Source organism: Ornithodoros turicata, chromosome 5 (genome assembly GCF_037126465.1).
Source record: "Ornithodoros turicata isolate Travis chromosome 5, ASM3712646v1, whole genome shotgun sequence".
Lineage (NCBI taxonomy): Eukaryota > Metazoa > Arthropoda > Arachnida > Ixodida > Argasidae > Ornithodoros > Ornithodoros turicata.
In genome coordinates, this window is record NC_088205.1 from 38,323,002 (window position 1) to 38,345,340 (window position 22,339).

The window sequence follows — 22,339 nt, forward strand, 5'->3', positions numbered from 1 at the left end:
ATGCAACTCATCTGGCCGCAATATTCTGAACCCTCTCCTGAATTAAAAACATTTTGTGCGGATCCCATACTGTACATGCACAATCCAAAGTAGGGCAAACCATAGTAATGTATGCATCCCTTTTAACTCGAGTACTAGCTCGTTTAATCTTATGGAAAACAAAGTGAAGCATCTTTCTTGCTTATTTGCCTTTTTTCATGCCAAGTCAAATCCCATTTCAAATACGGGTTTGTCAAATCCTCTGCGGAATCCAGAAATTTGGAGAATTCGGTAGAAAACATGGCCAGGTGGTCAACTTAAGAGCGTCGTGCTGCTATTCACTGAAAGCATATCGTGTCAGGTTAGCCGGTGATGAACACGAAGTTTCAAATTTACAAATGCATCCAAAGTAAGGCAGACACTTGGGGTAGTTGGTACGGTGTAAACACAGCACAAAGAAAGAGAGAAATATACACCACGACGCCGAACGTCCAACCGATTTAATAAAAGGAAAAATATACGTGTACAACAATTATTTCTTATGTAATCTCTTCCCGCAATTACAGTTTTCTGGCATCTTCCACCAAACTGTGCACTTTCCTAGCTCTTTTTTGTTTTTTGCTTTTTCTTTTTTTTCTTCTAATGTACAGGCCCGCAACGCTTCGGAACCGGTTCTGCAGTAAAAAGTTAAAGGTATCAAGAATATATATGAGGATATATAATTGGGAGTTTACGTCGTGAGACAACGAAGATCATGAGCGACGCCACAGCGGTCGGTCTGTGGATTGCTTTTGCCTAGAGTCACTAAATAAGCTTATTTAGTGACTCTACTTTTGCCCACCTGAGGATATATGAGGCATACTTCAGGTTTCGAAGAATACAAGTTGACACGCGTGTGGAAACAGTCCGGGTGCAATACGTCACGAGGAGCTTTTACAATTTCGCTGCAATACCACACTACTATATTGAAAACAATGATCATGTATGAACAAATTAATATAGTGCAAGAGAACTGATGTACTCTATAACATTTTTTTTAGTTCGTATTTGAGTCTTGTATCGTCCTCGTCGTCTTCTGTGTTCTTGAAACTCAAGGAAATGTTACATCTTTCAATAGCCTTGTGTCCAGCTAGACAAAAAGTCCAAGTGAAAATTGCCTAAAATCTGCCGGAGATCGGTATTTGGTTGGCACAAGTCGCTGCAACTTGGGCCGACGTCATCATATTGTCACCTGCGAAGGCAGTTCGTAAACTGCGTTGGGCTCAAAGCAGTGGCCTAGCCCAAAAATATTTATAGAGGAGTTCTATGGGGACTTTACATGGGTGAGGAGGATTTCATTATCATCTCCCCCTTCCAAATGCACTAACCAAACTTACTTTTTTTTGGGGGGGGGGGGGGCGTTTAACCCCCAAACCCCGGCATATAAATGCGGGGCAATATTGGCCCAGCGTTGAGAGGAAACTCCAAACCGCAGCTGCTGCTCGAAACAACAAAGCAACGATGCTAGTCTATGTAGTTCAATTCGATGTATACAAGTCCATTTCTACATTTTTTCTTCAGCTTGCAAAATTATTTTCAGACAAGGTGAAAACCGGCTTCATACATTGAGCCATAGTGACACGGACAGCATTACTTAAACGAGTAGGAATTTCCATTTCCTACTCGTTTGTAATGTGTATAACCTTTGACAATAACAGCTGTCGAGCAGGTTGGTACGTATACATATCTATTCCAATAGCGGCAAAACGATGGTAAGACAGGCCACACACGACCAGCAGCAGCACTTTCAACCTTTGGATTGTATTTTTGCAATATACACACCTGCCAGATACAGTTGTAAGGCACACTGGTGTTATAGAATAGAATATCGCGTAGAGGGGTGCAGAAGATGCATGGGGTACCTCATTACCATGGTAGGCATCCATGGCAGAATTCGCGCATCCTCTTGTTGTTTTACCAACCACCACCCAACCAACCTGCTTTGTACATGAGCTATGGTGCTTCTGCGCAGATATAGGACAGCTTTACTTTTCTGATCCTTGTTGTTTAGTTTTGAAAGCGATTGCCCTATCTACAGCTAGGGATCTCAAACACGCGGCCTCTTGGCCGCCAAAGAGAAGGAAGCTACCCTCTCTAAAAATTTAAAGACGAGTTAGGAGAACAGATTTTCAGACATTGTTTTCAGCCTGGCCCGCCGTACTGCTGCTGCGCTGTCCATGTTAGGTAGAATACACTGCATGCGAGCAGTTCTCGAGCAGTTCGAGCAGGCTCTCGAACCTCACAAAATTAGGGAGACGGCAACCTGGTATTCGCGTGCGGATGGTACACTAGCACACCGTAGCTAATGCGAGGATTGAGTCGATCTTCTGTCCATCCTAATTCTTATACTAAATCAAATAGTGACATTAAAAGCCGGCTTTTGAGAGAACTCGGCCAAAAAGAAAAGCAAACTGTCAGTTCGAAAGAGAGGTAGTCGAAGTGGCTTAAATAAGTGGTTCTTCCAGTTGTGCTACTGAAGATTGTATTTTTCTGATGGATAAGGAACTTGAATTTTTATTCATATCATAGGAATTTTTTTCACTTCTCACCCCTTATCACTATTGTGGTTTTGTTTGCACATGCCTAAAAATGTCATTTTTAGGGTCTTGTCTGACATACTTGTACAGACTTCTTCACTACAGAGCTATGGCAGACAAGGACAGCAGGAAAAGATCACCACTAGGTGTAAAGTTCCTTTTCTGTTTTTCCAGAAATAAACCAGTTGATTGTGGAGTGGTGTGTTGTCGTTGTCTGCCGTAGCTCCATAGTCTAAGATGTCATACCAACTAGCCCACTCTACATTGTTAGTCAGTGTTATACTTGTAAAGTGCTGGACAAAAGTTTATGGAACATACTCTGGCGCACTCCTCCCTCCGAGTGACAAACTGGCAACGAATGGTATCGTACGGACTTGCATACAGGTGACTTGGCTACCTATACGCACATGTCTAAGTCTGTACGGTCCCATTCACTGTCACTCTAAGGAAGGAATGCGCCGGAACGTGTTCTCTAACATTTGTCTAGCACTGTATTCGTTGTTTTGACATGGTGGGATACCAATGCACCTGCGCACATGACTGCGTCGGGTTTCCTATCATTATAGTTTAGTTGTAAGCAGCTCTGTCTCTCTATTGTCCCGTCTGTATGCTCATATTCCCTTATGCAGTTATGTACAAACTGGCCCAAATTTCTGCACTTCTCATTAAACACAACATAGCAAACCTGAAGCCATAACCCACCGTGAATATGCCAGCTAGCTCTTTCTCTTTGATTTTCCATACTTATTTTTCCAACTGTGAGCTAAGGCAGCAATACAGTAAGTAAATAGATAATTTGGAGTGCTCCTGAACATTCTCCTAAACCTTTGTGAAGGTCAAATAGTTTTTCATAATTTCAGCACTCTATTTGAAAGGCCACCCATTTATTGGCGTTAGCCTAGTAAGCCCGTTAATTTTTTGTGTTATCCACTATCCGACTCCACAATAACTATGTCAGTCCTGTTTGTGTGTACAATGTTACGTATGATATACCAAAGTTTTATGGTAACTACAGTCGTTTCTTTTCCTTGTGGCCCTCCATGATGTGGTCTAAAGTCAATGTGCCCTGTGGCTCCAATGGCGTTCTTCGGACCCAAACATACTGTCTCGTAAAGTTTTGTCCTCAGTGCCACGGGGGTTCAATGATATAGACTGGCATACACTTATGTCAAGTACACCCAAAGACCTTTTTTCAAATTCTCGTATTATTGGACTACACAAAAAGAACTACCTTTATAGTACGGAGAGAAAGGGGAGAAATGGAGGCATCCAGTACATTCTCCACGCCACTTTTGTCGAGAAACAGTGATAGCTTTTGCAAAAGACATAGAACAGACATAGTACAGGTCTCTCGCAACAGCCTCGACATTTTCTGCTTCATATTTTCTGTGCGAATGAATAACAGGAGTTATAGTCGGTTCCACATAATGTTCACCTTAGCAACATGTTCTGTGATGCATACTTTGACCATCCAAAAAGTGGCAGAACATGACTCCTTCAACTCTAAATATTACTGTCAGCAAAAATATAGTGCTTAACGAAATGTATGGCATTTGCAACTGCAATGATTGCTTTCTATCAGCACTGTTGTAGCCATCGTGCTTGAGTTATGATTAGTTCAGTGATCTTCTATCACCATCAGGGTTTGTTCTATCAGCAGAACGCTAGCCATTGTGGCAGACATATGGTGGCCCTGACAAGGGCCGTTTGTTTACTTCGTCCAGGTCTGCTGTTTCTTCTCCCGTGCACCATTAAGCTACTGAAGAATTCCTTAGCATGTCCACAGTCCATCTTCTAGTGTCCATAGTTCCCTACGGGAGCACGCTGCTGGCATAAGACAATCCGTGGGGTGGGGCATCGTCACGCAACTGGTGCCTGTGAGATGCCCTGGACAGCATTCAGGCATGAATGCAAAAGGCCAATGCAATAATCCCATGGGAGTGGCGCACTTGATTACAGTATGCCACCAGAGGCCTTCTGCTGCGTCAGCTCTGTTTGAAGACCTTGAACTGAAAGTAAAACATAATTGTGAGTAGTGTGAAATTACTGAGAATTATAAGTAAACAGTGTCAGTTACAAATCTGTCAGCTCAGCACGAGAACAATTGTGTGCCTGCTTTGGTTAGCCTAGTGAGGACTAGCATAAACAGGGGTATGCAAATTCTCCAATAGAATCCCAATACTTCTCTCTCTATCCCATACCCAATTCATGTATGGCATCTGACAGTCCTGGCCTTTCTGGTCAGCTACAGGGGTTCCACCTGGAAACAACAGGGTGAAATGTATTTAGGCAACAAAAAGCTTCAAATTTGTAGCTTTTAACATGCTGGATAGCATTTTACTCTCCGTAATCATCATTTGCAAGCCTTAAATTTCAGCAGTGTCATTTATAAAATCCTCTACAATTTTTGAAAAGAAAACCATCGCATCACTCACTGTGGCATTTCTAAGCTACCAAAGGCCATACGAGGACAGGAAAACGGTGTTTGGTTGTTCAAATCAGGTCGGAGCTTAAAACCTGAGCGGTATCACTCGACACCGCTGCTTGATTGCGGATTTTTCAGCCTTACATTCTGACTGTATCAGATGTTACCATCACTCACTGTGGCTTTTATAAGCTATCGAAGGCTATATGAGGACAGGAAAGCTGTGTTCTGTTGTTCATACTGTACCATGAGGGGTATCATTCGTAAGTGCTGCTTCACTGCAGGGTTTGGGCGCTAAATTCTAAGTGTATCACACGTTAAATCACTCACTGAGGCTTTTATAAGCTATCGAAAGCTGCACGAGAACAGGAAAACGTCGTTTGGTTGTTGCAACTTGATCGGAGCTTAAAACCTGAGGGGTATCATTCGTAACTGCTGCTTGACTGCAGGGTTTTGAGCGCTAAATTCTAACTGTATCACACGTTAAATCACTCACTGAGGCTTTTACAAGCTATCGAAAGCTGCACGAGAACAGGAAAACGTCGTTCGGTTGTTGAAACTTGATCGGAGCTTAAAACCTGAGGGGTATCATTCGTAACTGCTGCTTGACTGCAGGGTTTTGAGCGCTAAATTCTAACTGTATCACACGTTAAATCACTCACTGAGGCTTTTATAAGCTATCGAAAGCTGCACGAGAACAGGAAAACGACGTTCGGTTGTTGAAACTTGATCGGAGCTTAAAACCTGAGGGGTATCATTCGTAACTGCTGCTTGACTGCAGGGTTTTGAGCGCTAAGTTCTAACTGTATCACACGTTAAATCACTCACTGAGGCTTTTATAAGCTATCGAAAGCTGCACGAGAACAGGAAAACGACGTTCGGTTGTTGCAACTTGATCGGAGCTTAAAACCTGAGGGGTATCATTCGTAACTGCTGCTTGACTGCAGGGTTTTGAGCGCTAAATTCTAACTGTATCACACGTTAAATCACTCACTGAGGCTTTTATAAGCTATCGAAAGCTGCACGAGAACAGGAAAACGTCGTTCGGTTGTTGAAACTTGATCGGAGCTTAAAACCTGAGGGGTATCATTCGTAACTGCTGCTTGACTGCAGGGTTTTGAGCGCTAAATTCTAACTGTATCACACGTTAAATCACTCACTGAGGCTTTTACAAGCTATCGAAAGCTGCACGAGAACAGGAAAACGTCGTTCAGTTGTTGAAACTTGATCGGAGCTTAAAACCTGAGGGGTATCATTCGTAACTGCTGCTTGACTGCAGGGTTTTGAGCGCTAAATTCTAACTGTATCACACGTTAAATCACTCACTGAGGCTTTTACAAGCTATCGAAAGCTGCACGAGAACAGGAAAACGTCGTTCGGTTGTTGAAACTTGATCGGAGCTTAAAACCTGAGGGGTATCATTCGTAACTGCTGCTTGACTGCAGGGTTTTGAGCGCTAAATTCTAACTGTATCACACGTTAAATCACTCACTGAGGCTTTTATAAGCTATCGAAAGCTGCACGAGAACAGGAAAACGACGTTCGGTTGTTGAAACTTGATCGGAGCTTAAAACCTGAGGGGTATCATTCGTAACTGCTGCTTGACTGCAGGGTTTTGAGCGCTAAGTTCTAACTGTATCACACGTTAAATCACTCACTGAGGCTTTTATAAGCTATCGAAAGCTGCACGAGAACAGGAAAACGACGTTCGGTTGTTGCAACTTGATCGGAGCTTAAAACCTGAGGGGTATCATTCGTAACTGCTGCTTGACTGCAGGGTTTTGAGCGCTAAATTCTAACTGTATCACACGTTAAATCACTCACTGAGGCTTTTATAAGCTATCGAAAGCTGCACGAGAACAGGAAAACGTCGTTCGGTTGTTGAAACTTGATCGGAGCTTAAAACCTGAGGGGTATCATTCGTAACTGCTGCTTGACTGCAGGGTTTTGAGCGCTAAATTCTAACTGTATCACACGTTAAATCACTCACTGAGGCTTTTATAAGCTATCGAAAGCTGCACGAGAACAGGAAAACGACGTTCGGTTGTTGCAACTTGATCGGAGCTTAAGAGGCCATACCAGTCGGGGAGCAACTCCGATTCACGATTTTCCCGATTCTAGATGGCGCCAAGCTCGCCGATCCTTATCACGCCGTTCGCCTCCGACTCACGAAATAATCCCCATTGTGCATGGTTGACCTCGCAAGTTTAAGGCGGCCCGCACCCTCTGCGCTGTTTGTCGAGAGGTAAAGTGTCGGACTTTGACACGAAAGGTCTGCAGTCCGATTCGAGACATTCACGTCTTTTTGCTTGTCTCCTATTGCTATATGAGTACTTTATTTTTATTTTCTTGTTGTTTGTTGTTGTGTTTGTTGTCTGTACTGACTGATATTATGTAATTTTTAGTTGCTCTTCGTATTGTTTTACTAGTGCATACTTAGTGTATGCCGACGTATAGGTGTGATCGGATAGTATGGATGGCAATATGGGCACACACACAGATGGTATTATAAATGAATGTTGCCAGCAGTGAGTCTGAGCACAAGGCGATTGCCAATTAAGAAATCAGGAAATGGCCAAGGAAAGGTAACCTCATATGCTATCAAAGCTCGCCCGAGATGTCGGTATCACGGAGGCTCTCAACTGGATGTACCGGCGGCTGTAAATTAGGCTATAAACACACAGCGCTTACAATGCCAGTCAGGAAAATCTAGTGCTCCAAAACAGTATTCCCTTTTTCTTTTTTTTTCTGCACACGCTTACACGCAATTTACCTTGATAATAACTCTATTATTCATGCAAAAATGACATTTTGGTATGTATATTTCTGGTAAGTAAGCATTATCAAATATTTGACTTCATTTACAGGGCGTTGGTGCAAAATACTTTTCAAAATTTTCATCGCAGAATAGACTTCTTTACCAGAAAACTACAGTAATCCTTTCCCCCATGTTCCCTCTCCCCCTTCCCGGCCCGATCTGACCAAGCCAGATTTCTCCTCCGAAATGGGAAGTGACGCCAACCGAAAAAGGAGAAGCATCCAATGGCTATTCAGCCGGAAGGAGAACCATAGCAACGATGACGTAGCAGTCGGGTCGACTGTTGCCGTGTGTGCGATTTCTACTTCTATGAATACAGGGATTATCTCATTGAGCTGGATTGTTGAAAGGCGATGTTCCCCAAGGCCAGAAGTCTTCGGCCGAAATTTGGGGTGCATTTTGGTAGCACGCGGTGATGCACAGAAAAAGTTCGGTCCCGATTTCGGTTCGGACAGTTTTCGGACAGTTTTTCGTGCCATGCCCAGAAGAAGCACAGACTATTGGCTGCTCCCAACTTGAAGACATTTTGTTGTTGTTGGTTGGTTACATAAATAAATAACAAGGGGAGGTTGAATTCGTGCAAGCGAATTCTGCTACCCCCCCAAAAAAAAGAAGGAAAAAAAAAGAAACCATACGATCGTACGATCGTGAAGACATTTTCTTCGGTATGTGTCCCACTGGTTCGCGGGATACAACAACAACTTTATTTCAGGATGATGGGTAGGGAGTTCATCGCCGGGGGATTGAAGTAATGGGTCCCGTTACAATTTCGCGGGATACTTCCACATTGTTCTATTCAATTTTATTTTATTTTCAGATGGGAGAGAGTAAAAAGCCAGAAGGCTGTGCTGTTCGTGAATGACAAAGGTCTGCAAATAACCAGTGGGGTCTTTAGCTGAAAAAAAAAGAAGCAAGAAACAAACAAACAAAAAAGGAGAGGACACTGATTGCCTGCTCCATATGTTCGAGTCAAAAGTTACAGAAAAAGAGGTGCTAAGGACACGCTGCGAGCTTCGAACTCCCTTCGAAGAAACATCTTTCGAACAAACGGCGTCGATCAACCGGCTTGCGATCAAACGGCTTTCGACCAAGCGGCGTTCGACCAAATGGCGTTCGATCAAATGCTGTTATGCTGTTTATGATGTTTCTTACTCATGTTTGTACTGTTATCAATTACTTTTCTTCAAATAACAGCTTAGGATTTCGGAATATAATTTCGGTTATAATGTGATGAGGACGATTCGATGGACTGTGGACGGTGGACTGTCAACGGACGGTGAACGAACAATATTGGATGAAAATGAGCAATATAATCTACATATAGCCGTCAGCCAAGGAATATTGGCCGCAAACTGGCAATATTGTTTACATATAGCCGTCGGTCAAACAATATTCCATGAAAGTTGGAAATATGGTCTACATATTGCCAGCGACCGAACAATATTGGATGAAAACGGGGAATATGGTCTACATATAGCCACCGACCAACGAATATTTGCTGAAAACTGGTAATATGGTCTACATATTGCCGTCGACCAAATACGTAATACTCGATGCAACTGGGCAATATTACCTACATACTCGTATAGCCGTAGAACAAATAATATTGGATGAAAGTGCGCAATATGGTCTACATATAGCCGTCAACCAAGGAATATTGGCTCAAAAATTGATAATATTGTTTACATATATCCGTCGACAAAATACTATTCGATGCAACTGGGCAATATGGTCTACATATAGCCGTAGAAGTAATAATATTGAATGAAAGTTCCCACCGGGGACGATTTCTTCTGGGATGATTTCTCCGTATCCCGGAAATTACAGGAGCGCCGTTGTGAACAGCTGAGGAAACGGATCATAGCCGATCAAGCGCTATCACATTACTTGTTTAAATTGGGTGGTACTTGTTTAAATTACTGTTCCTCTCTCGCAAAGTTTGCTGAGTACAGACAACGCGGTAAGATTAGAAAGCGATTCTCCGTCAACAAATAAATCTTGACTATGCCACGATGTGATTCATCACTGGTGATTTTCCAAGGTTCTGCTACCTTCTACGTATTTCTGGCAGATATGTTGGAAAAATGGTAGCCGTGTTCTTTTATAAAGGGGAGTGCTACAGAATACTGAGCGCAATGACCTTCTGTATTCGTACCAATGAAATGAAACGCATATGCCCACTATCCTGAGGCTCTGACTTCACGCTCGCTGAACGTGGGTATCGTCAGACTTAGTTCCCAACTCAACCGGACCGGAATACTAGTATTTTCATATATAGTTCTTTTTTGTTGTTGGTGGTGGTCAGACAATGATGTTGTAGTTGTTCTCTAATACTTTCTATGCTGATGTACCGTACTTTCAGCAGAAGCGGAGTTGTAAGGGCAGTGAAACAACTGAATAAGTGGGCGTAGAGCTTTTATAACCCACAAACATAGGCACAGAAAAAGATGTAAGGACAACTGTATAACCTGTGTCTGATCGACAGTAGAGAAATACTAGCATCCAGCGAACGATATCGCTAGCGAACTAATGCAGCGAACTATATATCCATTTTATGTTGTTCGTTGAATGGAATGTAGATCTAATTATTCATTAACACGTGAAAAAAAGAAAAAAGAACCCTATGTCTCCCAATTTCAACAAATCCGCAAAGCGAACGATAACACTCGGTCGGCTGTGATGTGCTTCATTCCATTTTCAGCCTTCTTATTTTCGGCCTTCTGACAGTTCGACGTTATGATTTTTTGGTCTTTTGGCTTCCGGCCTTCTGATAGTTCGACGTTATGATTTTCGGCCTTTTGATAGGCTCAATACTTACACTTAGTCAGCCTAAATAAATGCATTGCATTTAGCAACAGCTATTTAGAAAAAAAAGAAATAAGAAAAGGAGAAGGGAAGCTCCTAAAACTCTTTGAACTCCGTCTTTATGTACGCGAGGAGGTCTCGGAGCACAAATTACGTCTCATAATGAACTGATTATTACCCGGAAACTTCAGTACTATATTGTTAGACACTCCTTGGTTTTCACAGGGTACTTCACATTACACCAGACCTTTCGTTACTAGTTTCGTCACTAGTTCAGTTGAGAATCCCCAGTGACCCGGAGTTCCTTATCTTCCTCAGAAGGCTTCCCTTTGTTTGCGGTGCAAAGAACGACGGGTACAGGTTTTGGGTCATCCAACGCGCAACCAGCAAGAAGTGTCGAAAGATGGAAAATCCAGGGAACCGGTATCGAAAAATTGGCCGTATATCTCAAAATAACGTGATCGAAGTCGCCGTTGAAAAATAAACAACATGAACATGAAAATGCAAACACCGAACTTTTACTAACCTAATAATTAATTAACTACCTAACGTGCTGTTCCGTCGCGTCCGCCCCGCTAAGCCTAAGAGCCAAAAATGTGGATCTCGTTCGCTAAAATGACTTGGACAGATAGCGAAATTTGATGCATGATGTAAAACCCCGAGGCTAGGGAACACGAAGGGACAGACACAAACACGAAGTCTCAAAAACACCTGTTCGTGTCTGACTTTTAAACATGGCATATCACCGTTCGAAGCAATCGAGAATTGTCATTGGTTTTCCTTTTTTCGCGAACGTGAATTTGGGTTCCGGAAAAGACGGTTGCCCATTGCGTGGGCGGAAATAATTGTGCAGCAGTCGCTTGATCGATTTTTCTTATTGGTTCACGTGGAGCGTTGACAAAAAAAAAAAGAAATAAGATAAACATAAAAATAAATCGATCAATAAAAGAAGGAGAAGAACAAAGAGAGCTGCAGTTCTAAATGCAGTTATCCTGAGGAACATTTATCTGTGTGTAATCCGCTTGATCGCTGTTTCAACATTACGAACATTACAGGGCAGTCCTGTTGAACGTCAATGGAATGTTTGTAAAGTCGGCCTTCCACTAATCGTAAATACGACAGATTCTCGTTAGCCTTATGAGACAGTTGACTGAGTAAGCACAAACCCGAAACGTCAAAATCGGGCAAATTGATGTTTCATGTGAAGCTAATAAACTCATCTCAATTCTCTATACGCGCACCGAAAAAAGAAGACAGTTGTTGGTCTCTGGTTGTTGGCGACAATGCCTCAGGCTCAGGCAATAATCCCTTTACGAGCAGCTAAGTAAGCTTTTGTTCTGGTCTCCAAGGTCATGCCCTAAGTCAGCGGTCCGGGAAAGTAAAGAGGACAGAGGAGCCAACAGGACGGTCAGGTGCGCACGCGCATGCTTGCTCGGCGGAAGGATACGTTCCGCGCGGTTTTGCTGTCGCGTCACCAGATGGCAACACAGAATGACGCCGTTCACGGGGCTTTGAGTGGGCGATTTTGCGTACTCACGTTTCATGCTTTTTTATAAAAACTATAAGTGGTAGACATATAAATTTGATGTCTATCGATTCCTGAAATAATTCCAGAGAGAGTAATGGAAAAGTTTTTTTCGAAATGGCTATAGAAGTTTAATAAAACCTTTTCAAAGAGGGAGGAGAAAAATTGTGTATTTTTTTCGCATTCGTGACGTCGCCGTAAAATACATACGACATATATGAGAAATCCTGTAGCGCATTTCTCTTCATCTCGTCTTCCTCTTTATGATGAAAGCACCCGCGTCAAAATCTGCGCGGCGGTTACCGAGAGAAAGCATAAAAACTGTTCCATAGGAAATACATTGGGACGGAGAGCTGGTATGCCCTCTTAAAACCTGAGGGGTATCATTCGTAACTGCTGCTTCACTGCAGGGTTTTGAGCGCTAAATTCTAACTGTATCACACGTTAAATCACTCACTGAGGCTTTTATAAGCTATCGAAAGCTGCACGAGAACAGGAAAACGTCGTTCGGTTGTTGAAACTTGGTCGGAGCTTAAAACCTGAGGGGTAGCATTCGTAACTGCTGCTTGACTGCAGGGTTTTGAGCGCTAAATTCTAACTGTATCACACGTTAAATCACTCACTGAGGCTTTTATAAGCTATCGAAAGCTGCACGAGAACAGGAAAACGACGTTCGGTTGTTGCAACTTGATCGGAGCTTAAAACCTGAGGGGTATCATTCGTAACTGCTGCTTGACTGCAGGGTTTTGAGCGCTAAATTCTAACTGTATCACACGTTAAATCACTCACTGAGGCTTTTATAAGCTATCGAAAGCTGCACGAGAACAGGAAAACGTTGTTCGGTTGTTGAAACTTGATCGGAGCTTAAAACCTGAGGGGTATCATTCGTAACTGCTGCTTGACTGCAGGGTTTTGAGCGCTAAATTCTAACTGTATCACACGTTAAATCACTCACTGAGGCTTTTATAAGCTATCGAAAGCTGCACGAGAACAGGAAAACGACGTTCGGTTGTTGCAACTTGATCGGAGCTTAAAACCTGAAGGGTATCATTCGTAACTGCTGCTTCACTGCAGGGTTTTGAGCGCTAAATTCTAACTGTATCACACGTTAAATCACTCACTGAGGCTTTTATAAGCTATCGAAAGCTGCACGAGAACAGGAAAACGTCGTTCGGTTGTTGAAACTTGATCGGAGCTTAAAACCTGAGGGGTATCATTCGTAACTGCTGCTTGACTGCAGGGTTTTGAGCGCTAAATTCTAACTGTATCACACGTTAAATCACTCACTGAGGCTTTTATAAGCTATCGAAAGCTGCACGAGAACAGGAAAACGTCGTTCGGTTGTTGAAACTTGATCGGAGCTTAAAACCTGAGGGGTATCATTCGTAACTGCTGCTTCACTGCAGGGTTTTGAGCGCTAAATTCTAACTGTATCACACGTTAAATCACTCACTGAGGCTTTTATAAGCTATCGAAAGCTGCACGAGAACAGGAAAACGACGTTCGGTTGTTGCAACTTGATCGGAGCTTAAAACCTGAGGGGTATCATTCGTAACTGCTGCTTGACTGCAGGGTTTTGAGCGCTAAATTCTAACTGTATCACACGTTAAATCACTCACTGAGGCTTTTATAAGCTATCGAAAGCTGCACGAGAACAGGAAAACGTCGTTCGGTTGTTGAAACTTGATCGGAGCTTAAAACCTGAGGGGTATCATTCGTAACTGCTGCTTGACTGCAGGGTTTTGAGCGCTAAATTCTAACTGTATCACACGTTAAATCACTCACTGAGGCTTTTATAAGCTATCGAAAGCTGCACGAGAACAGGAAAACGTCGTTCGGTTGTTGAAACTTGATCGGAGCTTAAAACCTGAGGGGTATCATTCGTAACTGCTGCTTGACTGCAGGGTTTTGAGCGCTAAATTCTAACTGTATCACACGTTAAATCACTCACTGAGGCTTTTATAAGCTATCGAAAGCTGCACGAGAACAGGAAAACGACGTTCGGTTGTTGAAACTTGATCGGAGCTTAAAACCTGAGGGGTATCATTCGTAACTGCTGCTTCACTGCAGGGGTTTGAGCCCTAAATTCTAACTGTATCACACGTTAAATCACTCACTGAAGCTATTTATAAGCTATCGAAGACTATATGAGAACAGATATACGTTTTTTGATTGTCCCAATTTGATCGGAGTATCATTCGGCATTGTTGCCTGTAAATCTTCCGAAATTGAACTTATTTAACGGATTCCACCACAGCTGGGCGCGAATGTTTCACTAAAAATTCGGGAGTACAAACATCAAGGAACTAAAATTACTTCCCTCCATGTGGTAATTAGCATAAAACAAGAAGCACAACACACACACGTGCACCTACGACAGCCCGAAACCGACGACTGAGAACAATTGATGTCTTCATGCGCTGACCAGGGCACTACATTCATAGCCACCGCCCACCGCCCACCGCCGCCGAGGCGTACGAACACAACGAATGATACCCCTCAGGATCTAGCGTTTTTTTGTTAGGGCTATACGCTATACCCTTTGCTTGCGAGGTTACGATTGCGACTTGCGACGAGGTCCGTGTTGTTTCTTTCACGGCAAGATGGCATCCGCGGTGATCGAAAAATATGTTCTGCACGTGGAAAAGGCCGTGAGATGTTATTTCGTTTTTTCAGTCCTTTCATGTTGGCTTGCCGAATGCTTACGGTAGTCGAGAACGTTGACAACGACACAACATGATATCAACACGAAAAAATTCTTAGCAAGCGTAAACACAAGCCGCACTGAAGCAGGCATGAAAGCAAGTTCTCACTGTCTGTACTGCTGGTAAACTAAACCTCGTTTTACACCAACAGGTTTCGCACCCTTTACAGTGACCATCATCAGAAAAAGTTTGCGCACTACTGTCAATCGACAATAAAATAAGAAGCCATAATCGCATTACAAGCAGAGAGGTTTGATTGACCTGAGCAAAAAAGAAACTGTAGGTCCATGCAACAAAAGCCACTTTCATGAGCATTTTTTTTAGCCTACCAGGAATCCCACAATTGGGAACATTACTTAGCGAGTGTGGTCAACAGCTGTGGATAAAGTCGCCGCCACTGACACGAAAACGTATTTTCACCAACAGTCGGTCTCATTATTTCATTGTTACTTCCAGGGTGCATCTGTTTTAATGCATATATCACATATAAGAAACCGGCGACCATGCACATCGAGAAATGTGTCAAATACTGTGAATAGGTTTCCGCGGCTGGGCTGCCATGCTGATTTTATGTCTTATTCCTCAACTCTTGATCTGCTTATCGTTTTTGAAACGTTTGTCATGGAACAATGAACAAAACTCATGTACAAGAGTTCACATATAATAAGATCAAACGGGTAACTTCGATTTATTCCAAGTCAACTTCAGATATTGCTCAACCGTCTTTTGAACAAGGGCAGAATGCAGAAAGATATCTGGCATAGGTGCAGCAAACAGCAAAACATACACGGTGTAACTTTAAGTGTACAATTTCTAAGACTGACAGAAAGGATAACATGCACACTCTTCCTGTCACTTTTAGGAGTTCTGGGCTTCAAGTTACATCATCTTGTGCCAACAAGCCCAATCCTCTATGTTGTTAAAACATACACTTGATTTCTTCTTCATTTGGAAGGCCTCAGGGTGTTTTTCTGTTGGTATAGAGCATGTAGGGGGGCCTTCACTTAGAAGTTACATACACATTTGACGAGACTGTCCTGTTGCAGGAAGCTGAAGCGGAAGCCCTTGCCAAAGAAATCCAGAAACTGCAGGAGTTGAATGAGTTTCCCGAAGATGTAAAGCCTCCCCCCGAATTGACTGCATTGATTACGGAAAATGCAAAGCTCAAGTACAGGATTGAGTTCCTCAAGCGGGTAGGTTACAATTCCTCGATATTCTGTTCTTTCATCAGAATTTCTCGTGGCTTTGAATGCAGCAGAGCTGGTTCTTCATCCATTTTCGCCATTCTGCTTGCGTGTAACATGCATGTGTCACAATGAATTTGGGAGTAATCAGCTGAGCCGATGAACGAGTTGTTTTGTTTTTCCTTTCTTTCCAAACTATGAGGTTTGGTTGAGTGATTGTTCCCATGCGATGTTACCAATGAATTGTCCTTTCTGAGCAGAGTGTGGAAAAAGAAGAAGCAACGTGGCAGAACTTCATGGAGAGCCCCCGGGATATTCTGCTGCGGCTTTTCAAAGAGGCAGTGCGAGCAGGATTTCCTGACCTGACTGACCCTCCTGTGCCTGTCTTACCAAGCACAAATGAGAAGTTTGGTGATTACCAATGTAATGCTGCAATGCCCATCTCGCAGGTAGGGTTACTACTTTTCAAGTTTGTTCTTAACCTTGTCGGGTCATTACAAGTAAGGGCACGAAGAACACAGAAGCAGTTGAGTGTGTTTAAAAGCAATCTATTTACAGTCGAGCCCATTTATAACGATATTGGCGGGAACGCGAAATCTGATCGTTATATGAGAGTATCGTTAGAAACGAGCTTTCGAGAAATTGCCGCTCCGGTTCGCGTAGAACGCCGCTGAACATGCGCGCTTGTTGGGAGCACAGAAGCATTTTATCTAGCTTTAAATTGACTTTGAGCTTTGAGCTTAATTTGACTTAAATTGAGCTTTTGATAACATAACCGCCAATATCGTGTGACGCGACGCACCTTTTGAGATCGACGACCTCGTCCATTGCTCGTCATCCAATGCCGTAGTCATCATCATTCTCACGATCGGGACTGCGAGGTCCATCAGAATGCGCCTCTGCCACGGGTAATCCGTGTTTGGGTGGTGACACACAACTGTCTGCCAATACACGTTTTTGAAGCCGCGGTACTTCACAACACAGTTTTGCACCAGTACGAAACCCATAGAGCGCATGTAACTTAGGGTCGAGCCACGCGTCTTTCCTCGTCAAAAAGCGTCTCTGAACCGCGGACGCCATCGTAGCAAGTACGCAGCAAAAGAGAGAAAAAGCTTGAAGATGAGAGAATGATGTGGAGAGGGAGCAACCTCCTCTACTTCTCGCGAGCTCCTTCCTCCCTTTCGAAGTCGCGTGCCTTGCAACGCTCGCATCTAATCCCCGGCAGTCATGCATGGATAAACGCACTCACTTTAGTGGGCACGGAGGTGAAGGCTCTTGAAAATGCCAATGTAACTTGTTTTCAGTGAAATGGAGCAATCTTGCTTTCTAATTTTCACGCGTTTTACCGGCCGCCGGGAGAATTCCGATCGCTATATGCGAGCAAGCGCTTTCGCAGCGATCGTTATATCGATGTTTTGTTTACATGTAGTTCAATGGGAGAGCTGACGGGAACCAACAATTCGATCGCAATATCAGAGTTATCGTTCTATCGAAGATCGTAACAAACGGGCTCGACTGTACTTCAAAGGTCAGAGGCCTACTGGTCTGTATTTACAGCTTTTCAGCCGCAGAACGCGGTAAGGGAAAAAGGGAAGTGAGAGGAAGGAAAGAGAGAACGGGAGCGCGGTGTTTTCTGAGAAGGAGAAGGGAGAAAGTAAAGATAAAGAAAAACATTGTACATCTGGCAGTGCGACCATGCTTGGTGAGTCGTTACAGTACTCCCCCTCTAGTGAGGAAACGAGCGAGAAAATAAGAAAAAAAAACTTCGTCAGTGGCTGAGCACAAGTCGCTGTGACCATCGCACCCGTCTGCCGGAGCAGGTGATATAGGGCTCTCCTGCATGTGTTCTCTGCGCTGCAGGTGGCTTGCCGGAGGGGTTTTCAAGACGTGTGGGTGTCTTTTGTTGAGGCAGGGTTCCTGTTCTGTCGCTGCTCCCGTTGCCAATTATTGCTGGCTTTAGCCTGTCAACACTGACGACTTCGGTGCGTCCGTTGATAAGTATAGTAAAGTGCTTTCGACCGCGCTTGAGAACGCGGTATAGGCCGTCGTAGGGGTGCTGCAGTGACTTCCTGACTGCGTTGTGGCGAAGAAACACGTGGGAACAAGATTCCATTTCCGGGCTCATGAACAATCCGTCGTTGTCCAGTACTCTTGGTTGGACGGTGCGTAGTGTGGCCATAAATTGTTGAAGCTCGTGGGCATAGTTAGTAGGATCCGGAATCTTTGCTGCAGGGAGAGGTATAATAAACCCGCCCGGGAGACGCAGCGGGGTGCCGTAAACGAGCTCCGAAGCACTGTAGCCGATGTCAGCTTTGAGAGCTGTTCTTATGCCGAGCAAGACAAAAAGGGAGGGCATCTCTCCATCGAACATCACCACGAGCCATGATAGATGACTTTAGCTGCCTGTGGAAATGCTCGATGAGGCCGTTTGAAGCTGGATGGTAGGCTGTCGTGCGTAATCTGTCGCATCCTATGATGTTGAGAAGTTCCTTGAAAAGGGATGACTCGAATTGGGCACCCCTGTCTGTTGTCGCTGTTGATGGTACGCCGAAGCGAGCAACCCAGGTAGAAATGAAAGTGCAGGCCACCGTTGGGGCGGTAATGTCGGGTCGTCACAAGTAAGGGCACGAAGAACACGGAAGCAGTTGAGTGTGTTTAAAAGCAATCTACTTACATCAAAGGTCAGAGGCCTACTGGCCTGTATTTACAGCTTTTCAGCCGCAGAACGCGGTAAGTGAAAAAGGGAAGCGAGAGGAAGGAAAGAGAGAACGGGAGCGCAGTCTTTTCTGAGAAGGAGAAGGGAGAAAGTACAGATAAAGAAAAATGTTCTACATCTGGCAGTGCGACCGTACTTGGCGAGTCGCTACAACCTCAGCACTGATACTAACTAACTACTGATAACTACTATTACTAACTGATAACTCAGATTCTTGGGATAGTGAATTTTGTCATTTAATTGAGTACAAAACAAAATTGTTGCTGAACAAAGTGATCTGCATAAGTGTGTGAAGACGGGGTAGTTGGTAAATAGAAATATCACGACCAAAGCAGCAAATACACTCAGGCGGGCAGAAAAATGTTGACACCACGACTGGTTACTCAGTTGAAGAAAACACTGTGTTCATCTGTTTAGAAGCGATAAACACCCCTCTGCCGGGAAACAAACAAAATGACGACACAACACACAGCACAGACTGACGAACAAGATTTTTATTGACAGACCTGCTTCTTAAATAACCTGAGCCAGCAGTGCCCTCTTCTGCAAGGTTACCCTTTTGCACCCTCAAGCCTGCCTAGTGCCTTTACCTTTTGGAAAGCACAGGACTTATCAAGGGGCCCTCCTGTTATCAACTTTCATAGATTCCTCGACTGGATCAGTTAACAGCAGTGAAGGCACACTCACGCACCTGTTCCCCGCATATTTTATCTGCATTGCTTCATGATATCATAATGCACCAACCTTATTACTCTTGTATAAAATTTTGCTCTCATGGTAATGAGCAACACATCCTTGACAATTTTTTAAATGTTCAATCAAGTTGCCATATCCCCTGTTAACCGAATACTGATGTTCCTTTTACCGAACATTAATGCACCGGAACGTTTGCCCTATATATTCACGGCCGCAGCTAAACAGAATAAGATACACAACCCCAACTCTACAATACAAACACCGATTTTTTTTATTTATAGAGCACCCAGGTAACTGCTCCTGATTTACCTTCCTAATCACTGATCTTAACCCAGGCTTTTTACGAAAGACCACATCAACATTGTATTTGCTCGCTACTTTCTTAATCATATGGGAGGCTTTATGCGTATATGTAATTTCCCCAAAGTTCTTCCTCCTTTCAGGACTCTCTCTTTTTTTGCTGCCACTTGCTTCTCTGATAATTCTGTTCAAGATATCCCTAATGATGTTCTCAGGATATCCTGCTTCTTCCAACCTCTAAGTTTGTTCTACACACCAACCTTCAGAAGGTGGATGCAGGACCTGCTCATCACATTATTTATTACACATTAAGCTACACCTTTTTTAACAGTCTTTGAAAAACACGAACCATAGGGAGTTAAAGGGGCCGTAAACAGGCCGGCAAACATTTCACAAAACACGGTACCGCACGAAAGAACGCAGGTCATAATACCCAAATATACATATCGTTCGGCTCGTGCCAGCTCTGTGACCCACATAACTGCTTTCAAAGATGTGTAACGAGCGCACCTCTCTCCACTACGCATACGTCACATGGCTACATAGTCTGCCGTCCAATCGCGAGGCCGAGCTCTGAACATGACGTTTCACATTACCAGTCAATAAACACGCTTCATTATCAGCTGTGGGGCGGAGTGCTTCGTTTGTTTGAGTGGAACTTCATTTTGCTCTGTGGTTCCGAAATTCAGCGTCATGACATCTCCAACACCTTCGGCTGGCGCAAACGTCAACAATTGGGCTGCTATCATATGACGCGATTTGAACCTGGGTTCCTCCAGGTCACGACGTGACATGGCCAGCACGCTAACCACTGTGCCACGCGAGCTGGTGCTGTGATGCCGCGTGGCTCGAAAAAAAGTACAGCAGCCCAGTCGTCGGAACCATTCGAAGATGACGAAGATGCCCCTTGGATGCCCTATCGCGCACGTATCTAAGATTCCGGAACTGTAGCGCCGGATATTCATTCGCGCTCGCGGCATGCTGCATGCTACTGCGCGGAAAACGTAGTGTGCGTATGGGATCTAAACTAAATGCAGTTCTTTTCCAGTTTGAGGTTGTAATTGTTTAGATATTGAATAGAAGAAAACTCACATTCATCTAGTCCATTTCTGCGGCAAATAACATCATCCGTGGAACCCTTGATCGTAATTGGTGAGGAAAGTGCCATGTCAAAATGCCGTAAAGTTAGAGTGCAGGGCGGAGCTAAAAAGCGAAAGAGTGCAGTGAATATTTCATCCGCATGCAAGCACATTTTGGTTTTGAGCGCTAGTAGAAATGCACACTTTGTATACCTGCCTACGACCCCTTTAATGGCTTTTTTGCATCTCTGTTTGTACTACAGAAAAAAACCACTACTATCATGTGCAAAGAGAGCTAGGTCGAGAAATTGCAGATTCCCTTGTTCCTGCGACTCCATAGTAAGCTTCAAACCTTCCCCACATTTTTCAAAACTTTCCTTGACCTCAACCTCCTTCACCTCGGTTGGGGCACAAATGAGAAAATCATCCACATATCTCATCACAGTTAACATGCCTAGTTCACTGCAGCCACCCATAATCTGCCTATCAATTTTTGCCATAACCGAGTCACTAATTATGGGTTCAATAAAGCCTATACAGACTCCTGTCCTCTGTCTGTAAACCTTTCCCTCTAACTCCACTAAGGTTGATTCTAGGTACAGTCAAACTCCTTTACAACGAACGCTTTTATAACAAATAGACCGTTATAATGAACGTTTTTTGCGGTCTGGTCAGGTGGCCATAGGATTCAATGTATACTTTGGACATTTATAACAAATTCCTTTATAACGAATGTACTGAAATAACGAAGTGATTTTGAAGTCGGTAGGGCGAAATTCGCGACCTTTACAACAAAGTTTTGCAAGCAAATATCGAATTGCGAACTTTTTGAGAGCGTTTCTCATTCCGACGCGGCCCGCTCGGCACAACATATGACAGTTCCGCGGGTGTCATAAAAGGAGGGGAGAGAGAACAGGTGCTCATCCTCCTGGCATTTGTCCAACCGGATGACTTGGTCACATGGGTGGGGTGCAGTCGGGATTCGTGGACCTCGACTGTGCGTCCTGCTTCTTGTGGGCAGGCTGTACGAGCGTACGAAGTCCGACACGCAGAATAACGGTAATGCTGCACCATCTCTTATGCGAAAGCAGAGGCTTGGGAAGTGCCTGCCCTCCGCGTCCTGCTATTGGCCGGCATCCAGGAGGCGGAGCCTCCCTCGCTTTTGGTCAGCAGACGCAATGATAGTTGCGGAAAAAATTTGAATCAAAAGAATTAAACCAGAAAAAAAATTGAGGCAAGAAAATAGGCAATGACTGTTCATTTTTCATTACTATCAGTGAAAGAGGCCAGTCGTAATGCTTTTGTGTCTTCGTTTTTGGCCTATGCTGACGAAATTCGCGAGATGATTCAAAGGGCCCTGCACGTGCTTTCCACCTGTGAGTCGAGCGTTCCTAAAGCACACAGGCATTACATGAAGCCGACTTACGGAATGGTGACGTGTAATGTTGCCAGAATCTGTCCTGAAATGTTCCCTCCACGTGTTCTGGTCGCTGTTTTCGTCACACAGCTTCGCGGTTTGTTTTTGCGAGGG

General features: G+C 43.9%; 1 protein-coding gene and 1 long non-coding RNA gene across 4 annotated transcripts in view; one reads left to right on the plus strand and one right to left on the minus strand.

Moving 5' to 3' along the window:
• Positions 1–462: 462 nt before the first annotated feature.
• Positions 463–14,496, minus strand: LOC135394376 (uncharacterized). Its single transcript, XR_010422866.1, has 2 exons — positions 4,757–14,496; positions 463–4,564 (listed from the first exon to the last, which is right to left on the minus strand). It is a non-coding gene; the product is annotated as an uncharacterized LOC135394376 (long non-coding RNA).
• A 133-nt stretch (positions 14,497–14,629) lies between these two features.
• Positions 14,630–22,339, plus strand: part of LOC135394377 (arginine--tRNA ligase, cytoplasmic-like) — a 106,532-nt gene continuing 98,822 nt past the window's right edge. For 2 of the 3 annotated variants that reach the window (XM_064625094.1, XM_064625095.1), the window contains exons 1-3: positions 14,632–14,779; positions 15,880–16,026; positions 16,278–16,466. In XM_064625094.1, the coding sequence (XP_064481164.1) occupies positions 14,732–14,779; positions 15,880–16,026; positions 16,278–16,466 (384 nt within the window). In that variant the 5' untranslated portion in view covers positions 14,632–14,731. Of the gene's footprint in view, positions 14,780–15,879; positions 16,027–16,277; positions 16,467–22,339 lie in introns of all 3 variants that reach the window. The other variant, XM_064625093.1, reaches the window with a different exon arrangement.